At 37.0% G+C, this 16,528-nt stretch overlaps 1 protein-coding gene across 3 annotated transcripts in view; it reads right to left on the bottom strand.

Moving 5' to 3' along the window:
* The window catches only part of LOC128696689 (ATP-dependent translocase ABCB1), a 232,444-nt gene that overhangs the window by 44,073 nt on the left and 171,843 nt on the right, over positions 1-16,528 (bottom strand). For all 3 annotated transcript variants that reach the window (XM_070094505.1, XM_070094507.1, XM_070094508.1), the window contains exons 13-17: positions 13,556-13,726; positions 10,971-11,157; positions 7,094-7,293; positions 6,808-6,969; positions 5,226-5,330 (exon numbers count right to left, since the gene is read on the bottom strand). In XM_070094505.1, the coding sequence (XP_069950606.1) occupies positions 5,226-5,330; positions 6,808-6,969; positions 7,094-7,293; positions 10,971-11,157; positions 13,556-13,726 (825 nt within the window). The remainder of the gene's footprint in view (positions 1-5,225; positions 5,331-6,807; positions 6,970-7,093; positions 7,294-10,970; positions 11,158-13,555; positions 13,727-16,528) is intronic.

The following is a 16,528-nucleotide window of genomic DNA, read 5'->3' as shown; positions in this document are numbered from 1 at the left end:
CTATGCGGGGGTCCACTGTATCATGTTTCTTATTTTATTTTTTATTATCACACTGGCCGATTCCCACCAAGGCAGGGTGGCCCGAAAAAGAAAAACTTTCACCATCATTCACTCCATCACTGTCTTGCCAGAAGGGTGCTTTACACTACAGTTTTTAAACTGCAACATTAACACCCCTCCTTCAGAGTGCAGGCACTGTACTTCCCATCTCCAGGACTCAAGTCCGGCCTGCCGGTTTCCCTAAACCCCTTCATAAATGTTACTTTGCTCACACTCCAACAGCACGTCAAGTATTAAAAACCATTTGTCTCCATTCACTCCTATCAAACACGCTCATGCATACCTGCTGGAAGTCCAAGCCCCTCGCACACAAAATCTCCTTTACCCCCTCTCTCCAACCTTTCCTAGGCCGACCCCTACCCCGCCTTCCTTCCACTACAGACTGATACACTCTTGAAGTCATTCTGTTTCGCTCCATTCTCTCTACATGTCCGAACCACCTCAACAACCCTTCCTCAGCCCTCTGGACAACAGTTTTGGTAATCCCGCACCTCCTCCTAACTTCCAAACTACGAATTCTCTGCATTATATTCACACCACACATTGCCCTCAGACATGACATCTCCACTGCCTCCAGCCTTCTCCTCGCTGCAACATTCATCACCCATGCTTCACACCCATATAAGAGCGTTGGTAAAACTATACTCTCATACATTCCCTTCTTTGCCTCCAAGGACAAAGTTCTTTGTCTCCACAGACTCCTAAGTGCACCACTCACTCTTTTTCCCTCATCAATTCTATGATTCACCTCATCTTTCATAGACCCATCCGCTGACACGTCCACTCCCAAATATCTGAATACATTCACCTCCTCCATACTCTCTCCCTCCAATCTGATATTCAATCTTTCATCACCTAATCTTTTTGTTATCCTCATAACCTTACTCTTTCCTGTATTCATCTTTAATTTTCTTCTTTTGCACACCCTACCAAATTCATCCACCAATCTCTGCAACTTCTCTTCAGAATCTCCCAAGAGCACAGTGTCATCAGCAAAGAGCAGCTGTGACAACTCCCACTTTGTGTGTGATTCTTTATCTTTTAACTCCACACCTCTTGTCAAGACCCTCGCATTTACTTCTCTTACAACCCCATCTATAAATATATTAAACAACCACGGTGACATAACACATCCTTGTCTAAGGCCTACTTTTACTGGGAAATAATTTCCCTCTTTCCTACATACTCTAACTTGAGCCTCACTATCCTCGTAAAAACTCTTCACTGCTTTCAGTAACCTACCTCCTACACCATACACTTGCAACATCTGCCACATTGCCCCCCTATCCACCCTGTCATACGCCTTTTCCAAATCCATAAATGCCACAAAGACCTCTTTAGCCTTATCTAAATACTGTTCACTTATATGTTTCACTGTAAACACCTGGTCCACACACCCCCTACCTTTCCTAAAGCCTCCTTGTTCATCTGTTATCCTATTCTCCGTCTTACTCTTAATTCTTTCAATAATAACTACCATACACTTTACCAGGTATACTCAGCAGACTTATCCCCCTATAATTTTTGCACTCTCTTTTATCCCCTTTGCCTTTATACAAAGGAACTATGCATGCTCTCTGCCAATCCCTAGGTACCTTACCCTCTTCCATACATTTATTAAATAATTGCACCAACCACTCCAAAACTATATCCCCACCTGCTTTTAACATTTATATCTTTATCCCATCAATCCCGGCTGCCTTACCCCCTTTCATTTTACCTACTGCCTCACGAACTTCCCCCACACTCACAACTGGCTCTTCCTCACTCCTACAAGATGTTATTCCTCCTTGCCATATACACGAAATCACAGCTTCCCTATCTTCATCAACATTTAACAATTCCTCAAAATATTCCCTCCATCTTCCCAATACCTCTAACTCTCCATTTAATAACTCTCCTCTCCTATTTTTAACTGACAAATCCATTTGTTCTCTAGGCTTTCTTAACTTGTTAATCTCACTCCAAAACTTTTTCTTATTTTCAACAAAATTTGTTGATAACATCTCACCCACTCTCTCATTTGCTCTCTTTTTACATTGCTTCACCACTCTCTTAACACCTCTCTTTTTCTCCATATACTCTTCCCTCCTTGCATCACTTCTACTTTGTAAAAACTTCTCATATGCTAACTTTTTCTCCCTTACTACTCTCTTTACATCATCATTCCACCAATCGCTCCTCTTCCCTCCCGCACCCACTTTCCTGTAACCACAAACTTCTGCTGAACACTCTAACACTACATTTTTAAACCTACCCCATAAATCTTCGACCCCATTGCCTATGCTCTCATTAGCCCATCTATCCTCCAATAGCTGTTTATATCTTACCCCAACTGCCTCCTCTTTTAGTTTATAAACCTTCACCTCTCTCTTCCCTGATGCTTCTATTCTCCTTGTATCCCATCTACCTTTTACTCTCAGTGTAGCTACAACTAGAAAGTGATCTGATATATCTGTGGCCCCTCTATAAACATGTACATCCTGAAGCCTACTCAACAGTCTTTTATCTACCAATACATAATCCAACAAACTACTGTCATTTCGCCCTACATCATATCTTGTATACTTATTTATCCTCTTTTTCTTAAAATATGTATTACCTATAACTAAACCCCTTTCTATACAAAGTTCAATCAAAGGGCTCCCATTATCATTTACACCTGGCACCCCAAACTTACCTACCACACCCTCTCTAAAAGTTTCTCCTACTTTAGCATTCAGGTTCCCTACCACAATTACTCTCTCACTTGGTTCAAAGGCTCCTATACATTCACTTAACATCTCCCAAAATCTCTCTCTCTCCTCTGCATTCCTCTCTTCTCCAGGTGCATACACGCTTATTATGACCCACTTCTCGCATCCAACCTTTACTTTAATCCACATAATTCTTGAATTTACACATTCATATTCTCTTTTCTCCTTCCATAACTGATCATTTAACATTACTGCTACCCCTTCCTTTGCTCTAACTCTCTCAGATACTCCAGATTTAATCCCACTTATTTCCCCCCACTGAAACTCTCCTACCCCCTTCAGCTTTGTTTCGCTTAGGGCCAGGACATCCAACTTCTTTTCATTCATAACATCAGCAATCATCTGTTTCTTGTCATCCGCACTACATCCACGCACATTTAAGCATCCCAGTTTTATAAAGTTTTTCTTCTTCTCTTTTTTAGTAAGTGTCTACAGGAGAAGGGGTTACTAGCCCATTGCTCCCGGCATTTTAGTCGCCTCATACGACACGCATGGCTTACGGAGGAAAGATTCTTTTCCACTTCCCCATGGACAATAGAAGAAATAAAGAAGAACAAGAGCTATTTAGAAAAAGGAGAAAAACCTAGATGTATGTATATATATATGCATGTGCGTGTCTGTGAAGTGTGACCAAAGTGTAAGTAGGAGTAGCAAGATATCCCTGTTATCTAGCGTGTTTATGAGACAGAAAAAGAAACCAGCAATCCTACCATCATGCAAAACAGTTACAGGTTTCTGTTTCACAGTCATCTGGCAGGACGGTAGTACTTCCCTGGGTGGTTGCTGGGTGGTTGCTGTTAGATGAATTGTGATAGAGAAATAAGCCGTACAGTTGATAATAGTGTCATATTGAAGTACTATTCTGTCATGCCTCCGGACAGGAGGAACGGATTAATTGGATTTCCATTATTTCTTATGGGGAAAATTAAATCGGATAACGATAAAATCGGTTAAGGGCAAGCTCTCTGGAACGGATTAATATCGTTAACTGAGGGTCCACTGTATTTATTATGGTTAATTAACAAAAAGTATATAAACAAAAGCTATAATTACTTTATAATAAAAATATTTAGGGGTTAAGTAAAATAGGGCATTTGGAGTTGACTATAATAAAGCATGTATATGTTTACCCTTTATGCCAGACAAATGAGTGCACAATACTGTTCAATATTATTTTAACTGTTATCATGGCAGGAAACAGAAAAAGTAATTATAGAAATTAATTACTAATATTTGATTTTACATAGAAATAAAAAGAGCAAGATCATCATAATTGCATAACTTTTTTTATTATGGTCAAGTATATCCAATGATGCCAAATAAATAGATACAAAATAAATTACAGTACCATGGCAGAAACAATTCACAACCTACCCATTAACTGGAGATGAACCTAGATGACATTTTGGAAAATTGACAAAATTATGCTCTCGCGAAGTTAGCGACCTCGGTGATATTTACAAATCGGCAATTTCACCCACTTTGAACCCTATTTTCGGCTAATTCCATTATTCCAGTTGACCAAACTCATAGCTATTTCTTTAGAACTTCATTTTTTCTATCGATTAAGTACAAGAAATTGCCCATTTACTGATTTCAACTACCCAATAGCGTGGTCAGAAATTTGCAATTTGGCCAATTTCACGAAAATTAAAAAATATGACAATTTCAAAATAGGTCCAGAATGAACAATGCAGACATTCCTGACTCTAAAATAACATTTTCTTTGTTCATTAGTCGTATCTCCAGGTCCCTCTGGTATTACTCTTGATTTCTATTTTGAATTTTTATTCAAACAAAAAATAGAAGATTTACTGTTATGCAGACTACTGCAATACTGTAATAATTGTACAAATAATGTCAACCCATTCATGACTGCATATTAGAATGGCTAGTTGGACATTTATTGGACAATGACATCATTTGTTTACTTTTGAACATCGGCAAAACTCAAACATTTCCCCTACTTTGAGCTCCATTTCCAGGTTCTTTTTATAGTAAAACCAATCAAAATCACATCTATTTCTATATGTTTTCCATTCTGTCAAATGAGACCAAGAAAACGAGAATACAACCATAAAACTTTACGAAAATAGACCACAAAGTTGGCATTTTAATTAAAAAAAAAACGTTCAGTTTTTTTCTCATTATGCACTGCATGCTCCAGGATTTTTTTTTATATGGTGCACACTGACCACACAGACCCATTCTCTCATATGTGGGCCTACCAGCTTTCTCCTGCTTGATATGAAGCCGCAAGAATTTATGAGTATATATACGTCAAACACGGTACCTCGTAAGACGTATATATACGACCGAAACAGTCAAAGGGTTAAAAGAGCAGTATATATAAATTACTTTAAAAAAAGAACTAACAGTAATTAGTACACTGTACTACATTGCAACTACCTGCATGAACATAGAAACAGCAGCAATAAAGCCCATCACAAGGAAAAGTAGGGCATACAAATCAGCTTCTCTCCTAGCTTCATCTGGCTCAGCAATTGAAAGTGTCTGCAAACAAACAGAAAGCATTATCATTAATCCTGACTAATAGTAAGGCATGATATATCATTTATTTACTACTTTTTCACAGATTCTATGTAGAGCAGTTTCTTTTAAGCATACAAGTACCATAATCTTTGTGTCACAATATTCTGGCATAAAACTTCTGAAATATTAAAAAATATTTTTCCATTATGGCTCCCTTCAATCTGATTATTTCAAGCAGTGCAATGGATTCCCCCAGCCAGGCCCATGCATTCCCAGATGGGTAAAAACTGCCAAGGTTTACACTTTTCGAAATGTGTGAGAAAAGTGAGGTAAATTTGCTTCCTAGTCACTGTACAGTTATGTACTTGTTTTGAAACCCAGTTGTAAGTAATGTCATATGACATTTACAAAACATGTTCCTTGCCACACTTCAATGCTATATTACAATTTTTCTATGCTAACATCTGTTCCAAAAAGAACATCATGTGCTGAAGATTTCAGTCGTGCAGGGCAAAGAATAAGCAATATAGGTTAAATTAATAATGGCAAATTCAAACAAAAGCTTCATGCCAAAAATGAATTGCCTAAAAGCTTACAGCATCCAGTAAATATAATGAATGCAATTTTAAACATTTTGTAGCTGTTTTTTATTTTGAGTCACAAGTACTAGTCTAAAAGCTCACATGATCTTATTGTTTAAATGCCGTTATACTGGCATTAATACTGAAATTCATAACAAGAAACAAATTGAAGTGTACAGGCCAAGTAAATCTCTTGAGCATTTTAAGAAAAAAAAAAAATGGATGGCTGGCTATACCTTTGTTTTATGTGTCAAGAATGTTGTGCTGAAAGTTCATGTGGCTGTATTCCCTTAAATATTGGTCTAATAGGTTAAATACAATATTGTAATCAAATTCTATATGAATTCTTGGTTAAAGTGAGAGACTGTAGTAGTGTGAAGGGAAAGATGACCACATTTTGCCTCTTACCATAATGACAAGAAGTTAACCATAGCTGCTGAGTGCTCCTGTACGGCATTTGCCTTTTCATTTGTGTTGAACTGAATTTGTTGTGCTACCATAATTTAGAAAGAATTGGTACACATTTCATATATCTGTTTTTTTCAGAAATGCATCTGTAAGTTAGCAGTTAAGATAAATGATATAGACAATTAGAATCATTCCATTAGTGCTTATAATATTGCAAATTAGAGATTTTTTTACTTTTTGAAGCAAGTAGGAGATTAATTTTTTCAACAGGTTCCAAAATTTTGGTCCTCTGATTCGCATAGTGTGTTTCCTCAACTTAAGTTGTACATGTGCAATATCTAAGAGGTATTTATTTCTAGTGTTACATCTGTGTGCTTTGTTTTACTATGTATGCCTAATACTGAATCTTTCGTAATTTAAATAGATAATTTGCAAGTTAAAAAACTTAGTTTCAATCTATGACAATTCTGCAAGATTTAGTTAGTTCCCGTAACATATTAAGAACTTACCCCAAGCACCTCACCAAAAAGAACAGCATAGGCTGGCATAATTACTCCCTGCATAGCTGACCCTATCACCCCACCAACAATATATGGCCATTCTGAAGAATTCATTTTCAGAATCTTCAAGGTTGAAACAGATTCAAAAGGTTCTTCTTCCTCTTCCTGCTCCTGAAACATTAATAGTTTAAATGAAAAAATGAGGTAATCTTTAGAGAAAGTTACAACTTTAGTATAAGAATTTCAATTCCTTTCTCAAATAATTTCCTTAAGTACTCCTGTAAGTAAAACATACCTCTATCTTATTTTTGTCTACATTCTTCTCACTTTTAACAGAGGCTCTTCGTCGGCGTTGAGAATACCTGGTGGACAGACTGCGTACCAAAGCAGTTGGGGCCATGTTAGCTAAATCATCCATGATATCTTGACTAATTTCAGTTAAACTTTCGGTGTCATAGGCAGTCTTAGCCACAGATGATACCATTTCCTTGTTTTCTAATAAGGAAAATTGAAAAACATTATAATATTAAAACTTAATATTTTTTTTTTAAATACCAAGTTAGGGTGACCCAAAACAGAAGGAGCACTTTTACCATTACTCACTATCACTCTCTTGCCAGAGGTCTGCCAGCACTACATCTCGAATGCCCCTCGAAACTGCAATATCCCCACCCTTCCTTCAGAGTGCAGGCACTGTACTTCCCACCTCCAGGATTAAAGTCTGGATAACTAGTTTCCTTGAATTCCTTCATAAAGGTTACCATACTCACACCCCCAACAGCATCTCAAGTCATAAACACCACTCACCTCCACTTACTTCTCTAACATGTTTACCTAATACATATATACTAAATGTAATGCTGGTTAATTAAGATGTTTTGTGGAAATCATGCAATTCATATCCAAGCCAAAGATTATTTTATGACTAGCCCACAGTATTGTTAATTTATAATATAATTTGTAATATGCAAATCTATAAAAATTTGTATTTTTTTTTTTCAACATACTGGCCATCTCCCACTGAGGCAGGAAAAGATGAAAACTATAAAGTTTCTTCTTTTTACATTTAATAATTTAAACAGGGGTTACTAGCCCCTTGCCCCTGGCAAAAATTTATCTTGAGTACTATGTATGTACTACACTAGGGCAAAGAGCACATCTAGACTGATTCCCAGGTTGAGAAAATCAAACTATGAAGAAAAAATGCAAGAGCTCTGCTTCTTGTCTCGGGAAACATGAATAGGAGTGGTTAGTATGACAATATATATATGCACAATGATTAGGACTGATACAGTAGACAATGAAAGTGCAAACAGAATGAACTAACCCCAAAAAGCAGGAAAGCTAGCAGAGCCAGATATGATTATCTTATGATAATAATATGATATAATAATAATAATAATAATAATAATAATAATAATAATAATCCTGTTGCTGTTGGAGTGCAGGCAGGGTAATATTTTGTGAAGGGACTCAGGGAAACTGGTTAGCTGGACCTGAGTCATGGAAATGGGAAGTATAATGCCTGCATTTTAAAGGAGGGGTTTGGGATATTGGCAGTTTGGAGGGACTTCTAAACTGTCGTATCTGAGCCTCTGTAAAGACAGTGATTATGTATGAGTGAGGTGAAAGTGTTGAATGATGAAAGTATTTTCTTTTTTTGGGATTTTCTTTCTTCCTGGGTCACCCTGCCTTGGTGGGAGACGATTGACATGTTGAAAAAAAAAATCCTAGGTAGTAGGCTGGTAGACAGCAACTGCCCAGGGAGGTACTACCATCCTGCCAAGTGAGTAAAACGGAAAGCTGTAATTGTTTAACACGATGGTAGGATTGCTGATGTCTTTTTCCTATCTCAAACATGCAAGATTTCAGGTACATATTCTTGCTACTTCTACTTACACTTGGGTCACACTACACATTCGTGTACAAGCATATATATACGCACCCCTCTGGGTTTCCTTCTATTTTCTTGCTAGTTCTTGTTCTTGTTTATTTCCTCTTATCTCCATGGGGAAGTGGAACAGAATTCTTTCTCCGTAAACCGTGCATGTTGCAAGAGGCAACTAAAACGCCGGAAGGGGCTAGTAACCCCTTCTCCTATATACATTACACTAGTCAAAAAGAGACTTTTTATTTTTGGCCCACCCTGCTTCGGTGGGATATGTCCAGTTTGTTGAAAGAAGAAACATGCAAGGTTTCAGGTACGTCTTGCTACTTCTACTTACACCTATGTCACACTACACATGCATTTACAAGCATATATATATATATATACACACCCCTCTGGGTTTTCTTCTATTTTCTTGCTAGTTCTTGTTCTTGTTTATTTCCTCTTATCTCCATGGGGAAGTGGAACATAATTCTTCCTCCGTAAGCCATGCATGGTGTAAGAGGCGACTAACATGCTGGGAGCAAGGGGCTAGTAACCCCTTCATCTGTATACATTACTGAAGTGATGAAGAGAAACTTTTCTTTTTCTTTTTAGGCCACCCTGCCTCATTGGGATATGGCTGGTTTTTTGAAAGCAGAAAGAAGATTTAACACACTGCAGAATGGTATTACACTTACATAAATTCTAATAGGTGGTGTTTTTTTCCCTATGAACTAACATGAACACACACTAAATATCTCACAATTTATGGCTGAACTATCTCTAGCTTGCAGAGTGTATTGGAGGTGCATTTTTTTAAACCAGACAAAATATACCATTCTTCATGGGGAAGTAGAGCAGAATTCTTCTTCCATAAGCCATGAGTGTCGTAAGTGGCGACTAAAATGCTGGGAGCAAGGGGCTAGTAACCCCTTCTCCTGTATATAGTATTACATACTAATTTTAAAAGGAGAAACTTTCATTTTTCCTTCTGGACCACCCTGCCTCGGTGGGATACAACTGGTTTGTTTAAAGAAGAAAATATACTGTATTATTTGGTGTATCTTACAACTACCCATGTATTGATCCATAACCTGTGTCAATATAGAGTAAGAAATAGTATTAGACTGCCCGAAATGCCTAGGCATACTAGTGGCCTTCTTTGTAATAAATATTTTATAATATGCAATAATATTTTATAATATGCAAAACCCACATTGTAATATCAATAGAGAAATAAAGAATTTTAATTTTAATTTTTAATTAGACAAAAATGCACCATGACCACCACATTACTTTTATAACATCTGCCAATCCATAAAATATTACTGTTTGAACCATTAATTGTAATACAGCCTCTCCTCACTTAACGGCGGAGTTCTGTTCCTAAGACCATGTCGGTAAATGAATTCGTTGCTAAGTGCAGAGCATACTATAATGGTAGTGGGTTTGTGTCAATCATCTTTGATACTGTTTTAATGTCACCTTTGCACCATTTATAACATTTCTGGTATATTTTTAAATGTTTATACAGTAATGTACTGCATATTGTAATAAACAAAATAAGAGGAAATCAGTTTTAATTATTTAGGTATGCATACTGGTCAGAGAGCCCATCGTAAATCCGAGTCGTCGGTAAACGAGTACGTCACTAAGTGAGGAGAGGCTGTATTGTTTTTATGTGCAACTTCAAGATTATTATTCTTATAAACCTCCATCCTGACTACCTTGCATTAGTATTACGATAAAATAAAAATTTATTAAAAAGTTAACCATTCTTATCTTCTCTACACTTAAGTAGTTATTATGTACTAGGATTAGTTTGCCTGAAATGCCCTGGCATGACAGTGGCTTTCTTTGTACTTAACAAATCAAAATTGTAATTACACATTGTAACCAATGCAAAGAAATAAAATCTTTAATCTTTTTAATCTTCTTTTTAATATCAAGCCCTGATAGAATGATAACACCATGTTCCAAAACAAATAAACTTTGAAAAAAAAAAAAATTAGTGAATAATGTTGAATGAAAGTCTACAGTTTTAAAAGTGTCTACAATAATAAAATTAATACTGTATTCTTATTTGATAGGGTCCCTTTCCCAACATAATCAAGCATAATGGCTTTCACATTACAGTACTGTATCTGTAAATAAAAGTTAACAAGAGAAAAATCATAAGCTATCCCCCCAAAACAAAATTAGTGATGAAAACCTGAATGAGAATCCATCCCAATATCATAGTTTTACTTCAGTTTGCCTTAGAATAAAATTATTCATACATCTAGTGAAGATAGTGCAGTACCTTTGTGTAATTCTGTTGGGGAGATCTGTGCTGTCACCAAGTTATAATATAATGACTTTATCTTCATTAGGTCCTCATGAGTTCCTGATTCAACTATTTTCCCTTCACTGAATACAACAATTTTATCAGCAGTCTTAATGGTGGATAGTCGGTGAGCAACGATGACTGTTGTGCGACCTTGTCGAACCTAAAAGAAATTTATATACTGTATACAAAATTCATCCCCTTGAGCTTAATGATTAAATTCTTAAAACTCTTTAGATGATACTTCTTCACATGAGGAACATAAATGTTTACCTTAATACCAGTAAAGTAAAACAGCAACCAGTAGTTCTATAACACTAAATTGACTGATATGAAACAAGAAAATTAGGACTTACTGATGTACATGTGATGAACTCCCCTGTTCCATCTTCAGAAAATTTGAAAAATTCTACATTTATGCAAGTAAATAATAAGTTTAAAGATGTGCTAATATTAAAGGAGCAGCTAACATTAATTCTTACCTTATAAGATACAGAAACTCATTTATATTTGTTTAACCCTTTCAGCACCCAGAGGCCAAATCTCAGAGTGACAGCCAAAGTCCAAGAATTTAAAAAAAAAAAAAAAAAAAACTCACAGAATTAAAGATATTTTTCTATAGGTAATAAAACAAAAAAAAATTCCAATCAGTAGTTTCCAAGATACAGAGGTGTGAAGTTGGCTCTCAATGACAGGGTGGCAGCAACATCCGCGACTTCCATAAAGTCGTATTTTTTTTATTTTTCTGTTTCGTTCCTTTTTTCTTTTCTAATTTTGTTTTTCCAGTAATGTTTGTGGCTTGTGAGACCAATATAATGCATAATGCATATATGTACACTTGTTGTATTCAACACAATAACCGCTCTAATATTTTCATCATTATTTTGTTTACAATAATTGTTTACAACAAATAACATGCAAAAATGCTGTATATTAGTAATGTTCTATTATATATTTATATATGTACAGTCACTGGACATGTTCTTAGAACTGCTACAGTCTGTGAAAGTTTTTGAAACAAGGTGTCATGCACAGTGGTATCATACTCATCTGTGGACCAGTATGATTTTATATTATGCTTATAGACACGAGGCATAAGCATTATTGTTGCAAAAAAACAAATACATTTCAGCCACAGTCATCTACTTCCACCAGTGGATGATGATGCGCTTTGTCCTGCAAGTGATGAGTCAACGGCTTGGCTCCCAGACTCACTCCCAGTCTGGGCTGGTGCCGCATGCTTGCATGTTCGTGGCATCACCACTACCTACTGACGCATGTGGTCTATCCATCCCAACTGTAGCCACATCACTGTCACTTTCACTGTCTATTCCAGGTGTAGGGCTACAGTATGTACTCAGTCCCTTTGGAATTTCATATGGTATAGGGTACCTATAGTGCATTATACCATATGGTATATTGTACCATATGGTACAGGGTACAGGGACCCTAATGGAAATAAGTCACTTTGTCTGACTCTTTTTGGTTATCCTAGGATCTTCACATATATGCTGCTATGTATGATAATCTATGTAACTATTTGTGTATACCTGAATAAACTTAAGCGCATGTGGCGTCGTAAGTAAGTTTATTCAGGTATACACAAATACAGTTACATAGATTATCATACATAGCAGCATATGTGTGGAGAACCTAGGATAACCCAAAAAAGTCAAAGTGACTTATTTCCATTAGGGTCCCTGTACCCTGTACCGGTGCAATGTACCATATGGTAAGATAAGATTTTCTTTGGATTTTTAATCCCGGAGGGTTAGCCACCCAGAAAGTTAGTGTGTCATCGAGGACTGTCTTAACTTATTTCCATTGGGGTCCTCAATCTTGTCCCCCAGGATGCGACCCACACCAGTCGACTAACACTCAGGTACCTATTTGCTGCTAGGTGAACAGGACAACAGGTGTAAGAAAACACGTTGAAATGTTTCCACTCGCCGAGAATTGAACCCGGGCCCTCCCTGTGTGAAGCGAGAGCTTTAGCCACCAGGCCACCACAATATTGTACAATGTACCATATGGTTCTAAACCATAGAATTCCTCTTCAGATCCAATCCATCAGTGTTAGAACTATAACTTGGGAAGAGGAGAGTTAGAATTCACCGGGGAGTGAGAGCTTCCTTGCCGCCAGGCATGATGAACAAAGCATACCAAGATGGTGCTCCCACAATGCAATGCAGGTGCCCCGATTTTTTGTTTACTGCACACACTGACCACGCAGACCCACTCTCTTAGATGTAGGCCTACCAGCCTTCTTGCTCTAAATTTGAAGCCGCTAGAATTTTGGCATAGATCCACAGCTTGGACCCTGGCTTCAAAGCTGTAGATCTATAGGATGGACCCTGAAAGGGTTAATCTTTAGCCATTTTATCACTAGGCAATGTGAACAAAAAAAATTTGCTCCCTTGTTCTCTAGCTGCCTTTCTAAAAGGGCAGAGAAGCTGCAATTCAATGCTCACTTACTAAGTGCACCTTCTCCAACATTTATCAATACTAGACAACACTACTAAATTAAGCAGTTTCCTAGAACACAATTTTTATCGACTAACCTTGTCTAGTGCTTGCTGGACGACAGCTTCACTCTGGTTATCAAGAGCTGATGTTGCCTCATCCAGAAGTAATATTCGTGGCTGGCGCACCAGAGCTCTGGCAATTGCAATGCGTTGCTTTTGACCTCCTGACATTTGGGCTCCACGTTCTCCAACATTTGTCTCATATTGCTGAATCACAAGGCATTTAATTGAAAGGCTACTGAAAGCTATAAGTCATGTGAAAAAAATGCTGTAATATACAGTATGGTACACGTACATGTTAATATATTGCTTGTCAACCACATTTTTGCACATGACATATGTAGTTGACATTTTATTAAACAATGGAAGAATCATGACACAAAAATTTAATGTTAGTTTTTAAATATGCTGAATTGCAAATGCATGTTAATTGAGAATAAATTGGAGCATCTACATATCACAGAGAATATGGAAGCAAATGTGAATAATCCTAGTACTTAAGGCTGAAATGCAAAACAAATCAACATATTATTGTGCCTACTATATATACAGAACATTAAACTCAAACATAAACCCTCTACTCAAACTTCTCTTAGACAGCTACAACAGAACACACAGGCATAACACAAGGCATGAAACACTTTTTGACATCCCTCATGTCTATCTCACACCATACAAAAATGCAATACACATGAAGGGTCCGAAGATCTGGAACTCTTTGCCCAAACCAGCAAGAGGTCCCCTGCCCACAAATCAATTTGGGACTATATGCACTTAAAAATCATATCTCTCAATAACCATACCCACACTATGCTAATCTCTAACAACTCTCCCAAATATTTTATTACGCCTAATCTATTTAACCATTATTACATACCTAAAAATGTGTGTTTGTATCATAAATTGTACTATTTGTAATACTGTTATGAATTTCATCTACATTAAACTATAAAGAATAAAATAGAATAATAAAGAATAGAGATTTTATTTCTTTGTAAAGGTTACAAGGTGTAATTACAATTTTAGTTTGCTAAGTACAAAGAAAGCCACTAACATGCCGGGGCATTTCGGGCAGACTAATGCTAGTACATAATAACTACTTAAATCTAGACAAGATAAGAGTGGCTAACCTTTATTAAAATATTTAATCTTAATACTAATGCGAGGTAGTCAAGGTAGAGGTTTATAAGAATAATTTTGAAGTTGCACATAATAAATTAATGATTCAAGCAGTAATATTTCATGGACTGGCAGATGTTTAATAGACTAGAGGTCATATAATGTAACTGATTAGAAGTTGTTTTGGTTGGTTTTGTTAGTATACTGAGAGATGAGATGATTTTTAAGCAAAGTCCTAAATTTATTAGTAGTCAGGAGATCCTTTACTGGTTCAGGTAGTGAATTCCAGATCTTTGGGCCCTTTATGTTCATTGCATTTCTGCATAGTGTGCAACTGACATGAGAGGTGTCGAAGAGTGCCCTATGCCTTGTATTGTGACTGTGCATCTGTTGTAGTTATTAAGGAGAAGTTTAAGTGGAGGGTTTATATTGGAGTTTAATGTTCTGTATATGTAGTAGGTACAATAATATGAGTGTATGTCTCATATATGTATTTAGAAAGTTCAGGTTTTTGAAAAGTGGTGGGGTGTGCTGCCTAGCACAGGAGCTGGTAATCATCTGCACAGCAGCTTTTTGTTGGGTTATTAAGAACATAAGAACATAAGAACGAAGGAACACTGCAGAAGGCCTACTGGCCCATGCGAGGCAGGTCCAAGTCTCCTACCGGCTTAAGCCAATGCACCCAACCTAGTCAGGTCAGGTCACATTGACTTAAGGGAGGAACACGGCAACCGACCTGGTAGCACAAGCTATCAGGTCTAACTCACACCCACCCACATCCACTCATGTATTTGGTTGGCTGTGGTTAATCCCCAGGCACAAATACAATAGGTGAGGTAGGGATATATTAAAGAGTGGTATAGGGTAAGGAGTGTCGTTTGGGGTACATAGTATCGTATCTTGGAAAGGATGCCTACTGATTTGGAAATTTTCTTGGATATATTCTGGATGTGGGAATGAAATTTAAGATTACAGTCAAGGAGAAGACCTAGAAATTTACCCTCAGTGTGTCTTGAAATAAGGAAACCATTTATTGATATACACATATTCAGTTGGATATTTAAGGCTCTGTTTCCAAGCAGCATGAAGTATGTTTTGTCTATATCGAGAGAGAGTTTGTTGGTCATCATCCAAGTACCTTTTAGCAGCTCATTGTTTACAGTGCTTCTCAGTACAGCTGGGTTTGAGTGGAAGTAGATATAAGCAGTTTCATCTGCAAACAGAACTGGTTTAAGGAGTTGGGATGCACTGGGGAGATCATTAATGTATAAAGTAAAAGGACAAGTGCAACTAATGTGACATTTTATTGTGGCCACAATAAAATGTCACATTAGTTGCACTTGTTTCCTTTTACTTTACATATTGTTGGTAATTCTACTAACATATATACATCATCAATGTAGATGAGAAAGAGGAGTGGGCCTAGGACACTACCTTGGGGCACTCCGACAGCTACAGGCTAGATAGAGGAGTTGACTCCATATGCATCTACATACTGGTGTCTATCGTTAAGATAAGATTTTAGGTAATCAAGGGAATGTCCTCAAATGCCATAATGATTTAGTTTTAGGTGAAGGAGATTGTAGTCCACTGTATCAAATGCATTCCATAGGTCAATGAAGAGCCCCAGAGGATATTCATTTTTACTGAGGGCTGTATATATTAGTTCAAGGATTTGTATGTTAGCATCATTCGTACTTTTTTTTGATCTAAACCCAAACTGGCAGGGGTTAAGTATGTTGTTGGATGTAAGGTAGGAGTAAAATCATTTGTGTATTATTTTTTCAAATATTTTAGAAAGTAAGGGCAAGTTTGATACAGGTCTATAGTTGTTCAATTCAGTTGGATCACCTCCTCTGAGGATCGAAGTAACCCTTGCTGTCTTGAGGA

This window comes from Cherax quadricarinatus, chromosome 46, assembly GCF_038502225.1.
Source record: "Cherax quadricarinatus isolate ZL_2023a chromosome 46, ASM3850222v1, whole genome shotgun sequence".
Lineage (NCBI taxonomy): Eukaryota > Metazoa > Arthropoda > Malacostraca > Decapoda > Parastacidae > Cherax > Cherax quadricarinatus.
Note: the sequence above shows the minus strand (reverse complement) of the source record. Positions and strands in the feature narration are given on the sequence as shown.